A 12,366-nucleotide genomic window follows, 5' to 3' on the forward strand; every position below is an offset into this window, starting at 1 on the left:
GTAGACGTTCAGAAATTAAAACTTGCAAACTTCACGATTACAGTAAGTTTATTGATGCAGACATACTGCTAGTATTCCGACAAATGTTTTAGACTGATTTTTAGATACTTGATGTAGTAGACAACAGTAGACAACAGTATATTCCAACGGTTGTAACTTGCGACCAAAGGCTCAGTATAGAGTCGAGGCAAAAGTATTAAAGAAATGTGCACGGACCACTAAGGCGCTTAAATTATATGCTGCTATTCTATCTCTAAAGGAATATATGTAGACATAATATTGGATTGCCTATAATTTTACAAAGGTTGAAAACAGTTTTAACGTAAACAAAAATACAAAAATTTCACAAATACTAACATCGCATAATGAGCTTTAAATAACAAACATTTGGAACATCACTGTAGTATAGAAGTACCAGCGATAAAGTGAAAGTATCATCGCCACCGCAAAATATCAGTGTCAAATTGTGATCTTTCTTTTTATGTTATTATAAGATTTATTCATGCACCAATGAGTAGCCTGTTTTATAGTTCAGAGGAACTGGACATTTGTTGTTTGGGTTTTTGGTGGGCTTTTTTAATCTGTTGTATACTAAATTTTACATATCAGTGACACATGGTAGCCTTTATTTGTTTTTTATGAAAGAAAATTATTAGTCTAATCATGCACCAGGGAATGGGCATTTTTCCTCCAAATATATCTATTTTGTTTCAGTACTGGGCTGACATTTAGTCCTTTTACAATAGTATTAACTTCCGCAAGTTGCACAGAGGTTCTAGAATACGGTGGCCCGATGCCTGAGGACAGTGGTTTTTAGATTCGGGCAACTAAAAATTACTTTTTGCGATCCCGATGGCAAGTGGTGAATAATAATAATAATAATAATAAATCTACAACGCTACGATCGTACGAAAACAAAAGAAACATCTACAAGTCACTTCTTTCCATTTGCAAGCATTAAAGAAACTTTTATAAAACGTTTTGTTTTTTGTTGTATTTTGTTTTAACTTTATGTTTGAGCTAAAAATTGTGTATTTAAAATATAATTTCAACGTAACTTTGAGGTAACCGATCAGGTAATCCACAGGTTACGCAAATATAATTCACGTAACCGAACAATTGGTTACCTAGGTAAAAACCACGTGAACAGACTTCCGGTTACCTCAGATTTTGAAATATTGTCCCCTGTAGATGAATTGTAAATGTTTTAACACACATGCCGAGCAGGGGTGGGGAAAAATAAAATTGTCAATCGGTCCCGCTTGATGTCATCATTAACGGGGGTGGGGGGGGGGGGGGGGGGGGGGGGGGGAGAAAGGAATACAAAAATAACATTTTTTTATCACATCAGTGAAAAAAAAAAAACCCACAAATTGTATATATTTTACATGATGGAATAAATAATATGAAAAAGGAATAAAAGTTATGAATTTAAATCCCATATATGTATAAAAAGTACGAGTATTCAGTACTGTGTCCTGAAAATTAATAAAAGATCGCACCGTTGAAGCGTTTGACAGCCTGAGCTAGCACATGTTTAGACAAAGAGATTAATAACGTCATCACTGATTGGATGAAATTTGACCTCTACTGGCTCTGGAGATAACCAGTACATGTAGCTGTTCTGCTTACTCCCACTTGTTAACAAAAAAGTGGAAACCTTTTGTTAATTTTAAAATCCTTTATAATTATTGGATAGACTACATTGAACAGTCAAACAATAAATACATTTACTGATTATTTCAGTATATTTTATGCTATTTCAAGCAGTTTGTATTGCACAAAAGTCTCTTGCTTCGGACTGGGACACTCGACCCGACAAAGCTCCGTGCATAGGTGTTGACAGGTGTTGATTGTAACCAGTTGCAAACTCTTTGTCCTTTGTTTTAATTGGAGTGTAATACCTTGATGGCTCTCTCACCAAGAATGGTGTTATTGTTAACGTCTGTTTTATCTCTTGACTGGCTCAGCAACTTTGACAAAATTAATGTCTAGCCTAGTGGCTGTGGATTGACTCTACTGTAGGTCCGACTTCAGTGACTGACGATATATACGTAACTTAGGCAGACTTTAAAATCACAGACGTCTGAAACACAAGCTATACTGACCAATATTTATTTATTATTTTAAATCATGCATGAGATACCGATGTCTGGGCAGGCCGGTCCACTTGACGGATAAGAATTTGTTCCAATAATAGAAATGGACAGGTGGTTCGGACCGACAAGAATGACAAAAGTGGGACAAAAATAATTTCGGTCTCAGAGATCGAGAATCGGTCCCAGACCGGGAGAAAAGGGCTTTTCCCCACCCCTGATGCCGAGGAAAGGTACTTATAATTGGCTGGTACTAAGAACAGAGGGACATCTTCATAAATGTGTGAACATAGTATATAAACTCCATATACTTAACCATATTTGAATAATGAAGCCTCAATATGTTATAGAAAAAAGCCAGGTCAATTTGTTTTTTTAATAATAAAAGCTTCAGGCAATCTTAAGTATGTGTATACTTAGAAATTAATACATTTCTGGCATTGCTTACTAGTAACTTATTTTGAGAAGTATATAATTATTCATACCTCATATTATATTGTTTTGTAATTGTTATTAACATCTGCTTTATAGAATAAAACGAAGGATGTAGAAATAGAAAATTGTAAACTTCGCATATATTATATTTGGGTCACATAAAATGATTGAGAATTGGGAATGAAAGTTAGATGTTTATAGTGCTAGATATTTGCCTAATGACAATATTCTATGTAGATATCAATTATATACACCAAAACATAAGTTAAGCATAATATAAATAGAACTGCAATTCTAAAATATTACAAAAAGCAACAAAAAACCCTAGCTAAGATGATCTGTTGTGAGATAGATAAATTGTATACATGTATGTTATGCAGACTTGCCTAGAATGGTATGTAAATTCACTTTTTATGTTTGTAAGACTTGTGTGTAATATAAATATATTCAAAATATCCCATGTAAATGGTTTAGACAGAATGTACTGCACCATATTTAAGTAATGCTGCCTTTAGATATTAAATACAATACAATAATAAAAGGATCAGAATGTTTTAGTTACGGTATGAATATATACACATGTACATAGAGAATTACATATATCGGGAACTGTGTAACTTTTGCTGGCGAGTATACCCCCGGTATTATATCCATACCACATATATTGCACTGCTTTGTGGTTTGTTGTTATGAACATGTAATTTAGCATGAATAGCATTCATAATTTGGTCTTAAACCTGTTCAAAATATGTCTCAATGTTAACTTCAATATTGCCATGCAGTGTTTTCATATACTATGTTTGTAATACTCAGGACATTTCAAATTCATTGACTCACTATGCTTAGTCAGATGCCAAAAATGTATTATGTTTTGGTGGAATACATTCACCAGTAACCCAGCTTTAAAGTAAAAGCAGTGATATAGTCCAGAATTATTTTCAAATATTTTTGAAAATTATGTGGAACATTCACTTTGATCAGAAATTTGCCCTGTTAAAAATAAATAGGGTGCCTACACTCAAACGTGCCCTACAGGCACACCCACCAACAGATTGCCTGCAGGCAAGCTGATTTGAATATGTCTATGGATAGGCTTCAAAGATATACTCGTCTTGAAAAATCCCTACGGGGAGGGGGGGGGGGGGGCAGGGGGGGTATAGTGGGCCCACGGTCTATTAGTGCACAGGGCACATTAAGGCAATATTTTTCATAGGAAGACAGGGGTACATTGTAGTGTTGTCTAACTGATCAAACATGTATACATATGCAGGTACCTTGTATTATAGTATTGTACAATTGTTTTTGTAGGTACACTACATATACACTAATAGTACTGTTGTCCAATTGTTTCCATATAAAGGCACGGCGGAGCAGGGAGGATGGGGGGACTCTAGCCCTCTCAATAATCCTGAATAATGTTTTTTTGTTTTTTTTTAATCTTATTGGAAGTAAATCTTAAGGCAGAGATGAATTTTACTTATAGAAAGCAGGAAATTGCATTTCAAGAAATCAGTTTTTTCATTACATTACATTCTAGTGTTGTCCAAATGTTTGTTCACATAGACACTATGGCCTTCAGCCTTATGTCCTATGGCTTAATTAACCACAACACCACCGAGGCCGGTGGCTAATGACCTCTTCGCACCATGTATGACTACAATTCTTAAGTTACTGTTAGGACGGACTGATTAATTTGTGTCTTTTGCAAACGAAATAATACTCTATGCACAGTAGATGAATACAATGCTGAAATTACTGTTAAGACGGGTTGATTACTTTGTGTCTTTTGCAAACGAAATAATACTCTATGCACAGTATATAAATACAATGCTGAAATTACTGTTAAGACGGGTTGATTAATTTGTCTTTTGCAAACGAAATAATACTCAATGTACAGTAGATGAATACAATGCTGAAATTACTGTTAAGACGGGTTGATTAATTTGTGTTTTTTTGCAAACGAAATAATACTCTATGCACAGTAGATGAATACAATGCTGAAATTACTGTCAAGACGGGTTGATTAATTTGTGTCTTTTGCAAATGAAATAATACTCTATGCACAGTATATGAATACAATGCTGAAATTACTGTTAAGACGGGTTGATTAATTTGTGGGTTTTTGCAAACGAAATAATACTCTATGCACAGTAGATGAATACAATGCTGAAATTAATGTCAAGACGGGTTGATTAATTTGTGTCTTTTGCAAACGAAATAATACTCTATGCACAGTATATGAATACAATGCTGAAATTACTGTTAAGACGGGTTGATTAATTTGTCTTTTACAAACGAAATAATACTCAATGTACAGTATATGAATACAATGCTGAAATTACTGTTAAGACGGGTTGATTAATTTGTGTCTTTTGCAAACGAAATAATACTCTATGCACAGTATATGAATACAATGCTGAAATTACTGTTAAGACGGGTTGATTAATTTGTCTTTTACAAACGAAATAATACTCAATGTACAGTATATGAATACAATGCTGAAATTACTGTTAAGACGGGTTGATTAATTTCAGGGCTAACTCTGGGTGATCGGAACATGTTCGCCAAATTATGTCTTCATGTTAAAACAATTGTAGAAGCGCAGTTATTTTCTAGCAAAATATCAATTATTACACAGAATTATTTCGCCAATTTGAAATAAAATATGCCAATCGTTTTAAGTATTCACAACTGGTGAATTTGGTGAGTGCGAGAGCTAGCCATGAATTTGTTTCTTTTGCAAACGAGATAATTTCACGTGTATGTTTTTTTCAGCACCGTGTGCAGATTTCTTCTACAAGTGTGACAACGGCCGCTGCATCGATTCAGTACTGAGTTGTGCAGAGTATGACCACTGTGGAGACGACAGCGGCAGCTGTGAACTTCTCATATGGATGGCCGTTGGCATCGTCTTGACCATTTTAATCATCGCTGGGGTCTGTCTGGGAGCCTGCTTTTGTATTCAAAGGAGAAAACGGAAGCAAAGAATGCAACAGGTAAGTAAAGTTTGTTTTGTTTTGGTAGAATCATGTGGGAGAAAATCACGATTTTTGGTGTTTTGCACTGTTTTCTACCTCTGAAACATCTTCAATAGCTTATGATAAAGTATATTTTGTTTAACGATACCACTAGAGCACATTGAGACCTATACATTGCTACCGATTTGGTTGCTTATGCGACCATTTGTTTTCAAATTGGCGATTAAAACATTTTATATTATCTATATAACAATACAGGTTACTGAAGTAGGCGCCATCTGGCTCCTAGATGGAAACGTTAATGTAGAAGTCTGCACATTACTTTATCAATCCTTGACTGGCTATTGAATGTCAAACATTTGGTAATAATACTAACATGGTCTTAGAGAGGAAACCTGCTACATTGTTTCCATTAGTAGCAAGGGATTTTTTATATGCACCATATCCCATGGACAGGCTAGACTTACTTATGTAGGTGGACCCATTGGGCTATTTCCCATTCCAGCCAGTGCACCACTAATAGTACATCAAAGGCCATGGTATGTACTTTCCTGTCTGTGGGATGGTGTATATAAAAGATCCCTTGCTGCTATTCGAAAAGAGTAGCCCATGAAGTGGCGACAGCGGGTTTCCTCTCTCAATATCTGTGTGATCCTTAACCATATGTCTGACGCCGTATAACCGTAAATAAAATGTGTTGAGTGTGTCATTAAATAAAACATTTCTACATTTGTACTTATGTAGTAGTAGTGCTTATAGCGGTGTGTTGAAGATCATGTTTATTGCAGTAATTTAAAGTCTATCCCACGGGGATCGCATTTTTTTCATACTATGTAATTTACTACAAGTTATTTATTTCCCAGCCGATTGATTTGTAAATTGCACACACATATTGTATTTCTTTGTTATTTCCAAAATACTTTCAGCCCGTTCCACGTTGCGTGTGTTACACTTCAGTCTCCTTTTCTGTGAGAAAGTGTGTGCATAATAATGTTATCAAAGGGTCTCTCTTATATTATTTTTATTAATAATAATCCTGCCTTAGTACTCTCTAAAATAAAGTAAGAATCACGACTCGGACTTTATTGTTTATCGTCTTACGTGTATTACATTCGCACGGCAAACATTTTTCTACCAGCTTTAAAAGTTGATAAAAGTTCTGTGAATATGTAATTGGTAATCATAATTTGTGTCTTACCTGAGGCAGATGGCAATTGAAATGCAGGACAAAACCCTACTTGCCAGACTTGCAGGAGGGGACCTAGTTGTCATCGAAGCAAAATACCATAAAGTCGGCCTTACATGTTATACAAATAGATATCGAACACTACAGCAGCAAGAACATAATGCTGAAAAAGCTCATGATAGGCTGTTAGAAGACCGTGCCTGAGCTGAACTTGTGTCTTATATTGAAAGTTGTGTAGAGGAAGAAAACCATCGTTTCAAACTCTCAGAGCTTCAGAGCCGCATGTTCAACGTTTCGAAGATGTTGGTATTTCAAAGATAATCAATAAAACCAGATTGAAACTCTCAGGGCCAGCATAAATATCAACTTCAAACAAATGGACGAAATACATTGCTCGTGTTCAACGAAGAGCTACAAAATGTCCTCAAAGAAGCTATTGATTCGCAAGATCATGAATTATTCTATTAATTTAAGGGACAATTTCCTCAAGGTTGTCAGAGCGAGTCTGTGCCAACTAGACTAAAAATCCTGGTATCCATGTTGCTCAATGGAACGACTGTAAAGGATCAAAGTACTACTGAGTCTCAGGCATGTTAGGCAATTGCTCAGCTGGTTCTCTTCAATATGAGGAAATATGCATCAGAGGGAAATACCATTCATCATTCAAAGGAAAGTGAGCCTCCTCTACCGATCTACCTTAGTTTCCATGCACATACCCTTAAAAGAAGTAAGAAATTGGTTGCAAGGCTTCACACCCTTGGTGTCAGTGCGAGCTATAACTGGGTCATGGAAAATAAGAGTTCACTTTGTAATGCTGTCTGCAAGGGCTTCTTAGATGATGGTCAGGTATGTCCAACACAGTTATGCAAAGGACTCTTCACGGTCAGCGCTGAAGACAACATAGACCACAATCCATCATCGACAACAGCAACAGTGGAGTCGTTCCATGGCACTGGCATAAGCATGTTTCAGTTTCCTACTTTGAAGAGCTTAGGCAAATCACGGGATTCCATAACCATTGACTGGAAGACCAAATCAACATACACTTTGCCTGAAAGTTACACAACCATCCCTGCTGTGGCCATCCAGACTCACAACCTGTCTGTACCTCCTACAAATCTCAATGAAGTAGATGGAAACCTTGAAGAAGCTAAAGCCATCGAAAAGGCTTGGATTTTCAAAGCTTTTGAACTCCTTGGAAAGGAAAAACTTGACAAAGGTGATCGAACTGCCTGGGCTGCATATCATGCTTTTAATCAACCAGAATCGTCTGATCCACCAGCTGTGAGTGCTTTACTTTCATTGTTTTATGAGAAGGCTGCATCAGTTGCCATGATAAAGCATGGCATGGACATCCAAAGAGATATCACTGCCTACCTAAATCCAGGACAGATACCTTTGTCAACATTTGACCAACCTCTCTGTACCCTTGCCAAATACGTCCAGTGGAAATGGCCAGATCTATATGGAGAGTAGATGCACATAGTAATGCTTGGAGGGCTTCACATAGAAATATCACTTTGGAACACAATAGGTGACTTTCAACAAGCATCTGGTTAGACAACAGCACTCAGTGAAGCTAGTGTTGCCACCTCTGGCATTGCAGATTTATTTCTGAAAGTATATCACCTTACCAGGACAAGACACGCCCATCAGGTGACAGCAGCTTTGGCAAAGCTTCGGAATAACGCATGGCTGGAGCTGATCAAACAAGATATGAAACATGGCGACAATCCATGATAAACAAATTGTTTTAATTTTGTTCAAGGACATCTTTTTAATATTTTATCTTTGATGACCTTGAATAATCAAATGACTTTAGGTCATGACCTTGACCTGCATTACCAAGGTCACCTTAAGAGTATATTAGATACTAGGATGAGAATATAATACATAAATATTCATGATCATATGGGTTCACAAAAATCACTAATTTTGATTTTCATGTTTTATAATTATGACCTTGACATTGAAAACAATTCGTAAGATATCTTCAACATTGCTATATCCTTAATCTGGATACCTTTGATGAAGAGTAGGGTGCTTAAATCTAGCCAAACATGAAAATCACAGTGTTATTATGAAATGTGATCTTGACCTAGAGTCTTAAGGTCATCAGTACCCCCGATTTCGTAGCACCCCTTCTAAATTCAATATGCACCCCCTAAGTATCATGTGTGCCAAATTTGGTGCTTTTTTCATGTAGGTATTGATTTTTTGATTAAGCAACCCCACTGTAAGTGAAACTACTTGTACAAAGCAACTGATGTAAACAGGTCTGTGAGCATACATAAAAGCTTTCTCAGAACATTATTATACACGAAAACAACTTATTTAGCATTTAATCATACACCTTTATTATTAACTATTAAGTATATTCTTTCAGCTTGACAATCAGGGTAACATGCAATTTCAAAACGCTAATTATCCTAAGCAAGCTCCTACAGGATATCCTCAGCCAGCTCCTATGGGATACCCTCAGCCAGCTCCTATGGGATACCCTCAGCCAGCTCCTATGGGATATCCTCAGCCAGCTCCTATGGGATACCCTCAGTCACCTGTTCCAGGATATTCTCAACAAGGATCACAAGGATTCCCTTTTCAGCAACGTGGTACAGGAGGATTATTATCAGGCCTATTTTAGCTAGCTAGTGTCATAAACTAGTCAGATTTATCTTGTTTTTACAAAGTAAAAAGGTGAGGTATACGGGTAGGTATTGCTTTTTTCTGGCAGCAATGGTGTCAACCTTTTCACTAAACTCAATATTACGTTTCCCATTTACATGTAGCTCAATTTCTCACAAACTGTTAGTCCTATGTTAGTGAGACGTGGTGGTTTATAGATCAAGGGCCTAATTCACAAAGCTGTCTTAGGCTCTGCTAGACAACAAAGCATCCTCTTTGCAAGTATTTTAGCATTGCACTGCGAGATAGCAAAGTTGCGAGAGTTTAGTGAATTAGTCCCTAGGCCCCTTCATAGCCAGTAAACAGGTACGAGCAGGGCACAATATTTCACGAGAACCGTTTGTTCTGTTCACATGTCAGTTACGCAACTTTAAAATTACGGGAACAATTACATTCTAAAATTAAAAGTACTATATATCAGTAATGAAAGCAAATACCGGTATCAGTTTATGTTTTTGAACCATCAATGTAGCACAGAACCGTAGTTCAAATGTTTTAGGATTAGGTAGGCCTAACTCATCGATTACTGAGAACTATATTAATGTTACCGAACAATCGGTTATCTAAGTCATATGAACTGACTTCCGGTTACCTAAGATATTGAAATATTGTTCCCTGTACGAGTAACGTGTATAAACGGAAGACAATAACCCATAGGTTACTACTGCAGGTTACAATAAGTCAACTTGTGCCACACTGTTACTACGAAAAAACTTCTGTGTCAGTAGTGTTATAGTTGTATGGTAACATTTCAACAATAATTAAATATCCATTAATTCATTACAAATTTTTTGGTATGGCACTATGGAATTGAATATTTACAGAGTTTGTGCTGAATGCAATCGCAGACGACAGAGGGTATAGGGGGCCTCCCCAGAAAGAAAATGGGTTAGGGTTAAGAAAATCATACAGTAATGATAAGAGTCATGAAGTTTGTCGAAAGGTTAATTTAAAATACAAAATCTTCTAAATAATTTGGGTATGGCTCCATACCCGTTTTACCCTCTGGCAGAAACCCTGCATTGTAAAAATGATGTTGCCAGGGGACGTCACATAGATGACGTCACTTTATATTGGTACTTTGTATTATTAAGGATTATTATTCTAAAACCAAAACATATAATTCAAAATATAAGTTGCAGGGCTATTAATTAGATTTAACTAATTTGACCACAACAGGCATTTTGTCAGTTCTGGTTGTACTATACCAAATGAAATGTTAATATGTGGTTAAAAACACTACATGTATACCAATTATATATCAACCAAATTATAACTCATACATATCAGTACTACAACCCCGACCTCAAAGTATTAAGTGAAGAAAGTGTAACCTTTTATGACTCATTTTCAATATAGCCAGATGTTTTACACATTTGTAGTACTTAGTTTTACAGGTGCCCGCGTATATGTTTCAAGCACTAGGCTAATTCATAAAGTAGTACTAGATGAAATAAAATTGCATACAGTTATTGGCAAGATGAAACTGTATGTTTTGACAACAAACACTGTCACATTTATCATCAATGGCAAGATTTGTGGTATTAACTGCTGTATCAAAAGTCTGGTGCACCTCGAACTTTGACCCGGCTGGATGTTGTTTGGTTTAGTACCACCTATGAGCACAGAAAGGTCTTTTTTTAGTCCATGAGCCAGACCAAAAATTGGTACCATCTCAGGGCACCAAACAAAACTGTTATAATTGTTTTAGTACACCCTAGAACAAAATAAAAATGCATGATGGACTTTCCAATAGAGTATCTTTACCTAGTTATGACACTTTTAACATTTATTACTCAGGTGGTCGAGAAATCCGAAAAATGGGTGATATAATGGTACTAAAGCACGTATAAACCTTATAGGTTGGTACCCACAATGTTCTTTGTAAATTTTGCATCTTTCGTAAGTACTGATTAAGAATACAAGAAGTGTAAATTCGGTATCCTTGAGTATTTTGAAATATTGAAGATGGCGTCCAAGATGGCTGTCAAAACGGACCTGGAAACATCTCCAATACTTTATCAACTATGACGAAACGGTTGGTGTTCGTGACAGTGTTTTAGGGGTCAGAGGATTCATATTAAACTACTCCCAGCTAATCAAGACATTGCAACATCATTTACATCCACTATTGTAGTCAGAACAAAACAATAAAATTTATCTCATTTTACATCGACTATAGTAGGATTGTTATGTTAGGTATTCAGTTTTGTGTATTCATCAAGGAATACATTTACAACCGATTCTAAATGAGATATTGCATTGTCATTTAAATCCAAGATGGCCCCGAAAATGGCCGTTATGAGTAAAAACGTGGCCATATGTTACATTCTGTATTATCTCAAACGATATATGTTTTTACTTCAAATACAGGGTCTTCTAAGGGGAAAGCAACACAATGGCTACAAAAGCATCTAGAAAAAATTTAATTGCATAGACCAACTCTTATAATGCCAATCTGGCTGTGATAAATGGGTAAGTCGTAATAACTGATGTTAATACAATAACCTTTCAGTCACTCTTCGTATAAACACTAGTCTCTGGTGATTTGCGTGCATATGCCCATAATGCTATTTATCACAGCAAAGTCGGCATTGTGGACTATTTGATCCACCTCAAGCAATTTTATATGTAGATGGGTTTTTTTTGGAAAAGGATGGGTTTACCCTTAAAACGTAGCATTTGGTTTCAAAATTATTGTTTTAGGCATGGGCGTACATAGAGGGGGTTCGATGGGTTCGACCGAACACCCCCCCCCCCCCCCCCCCCCCCCCCCCCCCCGAAATCGCTTTTTTATAATTTAATATATCTGACATTATATTTACTCAACATAGAAATATACCCAATATCTCTGCAATCTATTTTGGAACCCCCATTTTCAAAATCCTATGTACGCCCATGTTAGGTGATACTAAACAGTGGTCGTTTCTTTGTTATGCAACCATTTTGGAATCTTGGATTCATGCAGTGGTAAAATTTCTCTGCA

The 12,366-nt window shown here is 36.3% G+C and overlaps 1 protein-coding gene across 1 annotated transcript in view; it reads left to right on the forward strand.

Moving 5' to 3' along the window:
• Positions 1-12,155, forward strand: part of LOC121388630 — a 33,081-nt gene extending 20,926 nt beyond the window's left edge. Inside the window, exons 4-5 of the mRNA XM_041520052.1 lie at positions 5,307-5,527; positions 9,082-12,155. Coding sequence (XP_041375986.1) covers positions 5,307-5,527; positions 9,082-9,339 — 479 coding nt within the window. The 3' untranslated portion in view covers positions 9,340-12,155. The remainder of the gene's footprint in view (positions 1-5,306; positions 5,528-9,081) is intronic.
• Positions 12,156-12,366: the final 211 nt, after the last annotated feature.

The sequence above is a fragment of the Gigantopelta aegis genome, chromosome 14 (assembly GCF_016097555.1).
Source record: "Gigantopelta aegis isolate Gae_Host chromosome 14, Gae_host_genome, whole genome shotgun sequence".
NCBI lineage: Eukaryota > Metazoa > Mollusca > Gastropoda > Neomphalida > Peltospiridae > Gigantopelta > Gigantopelta aegis.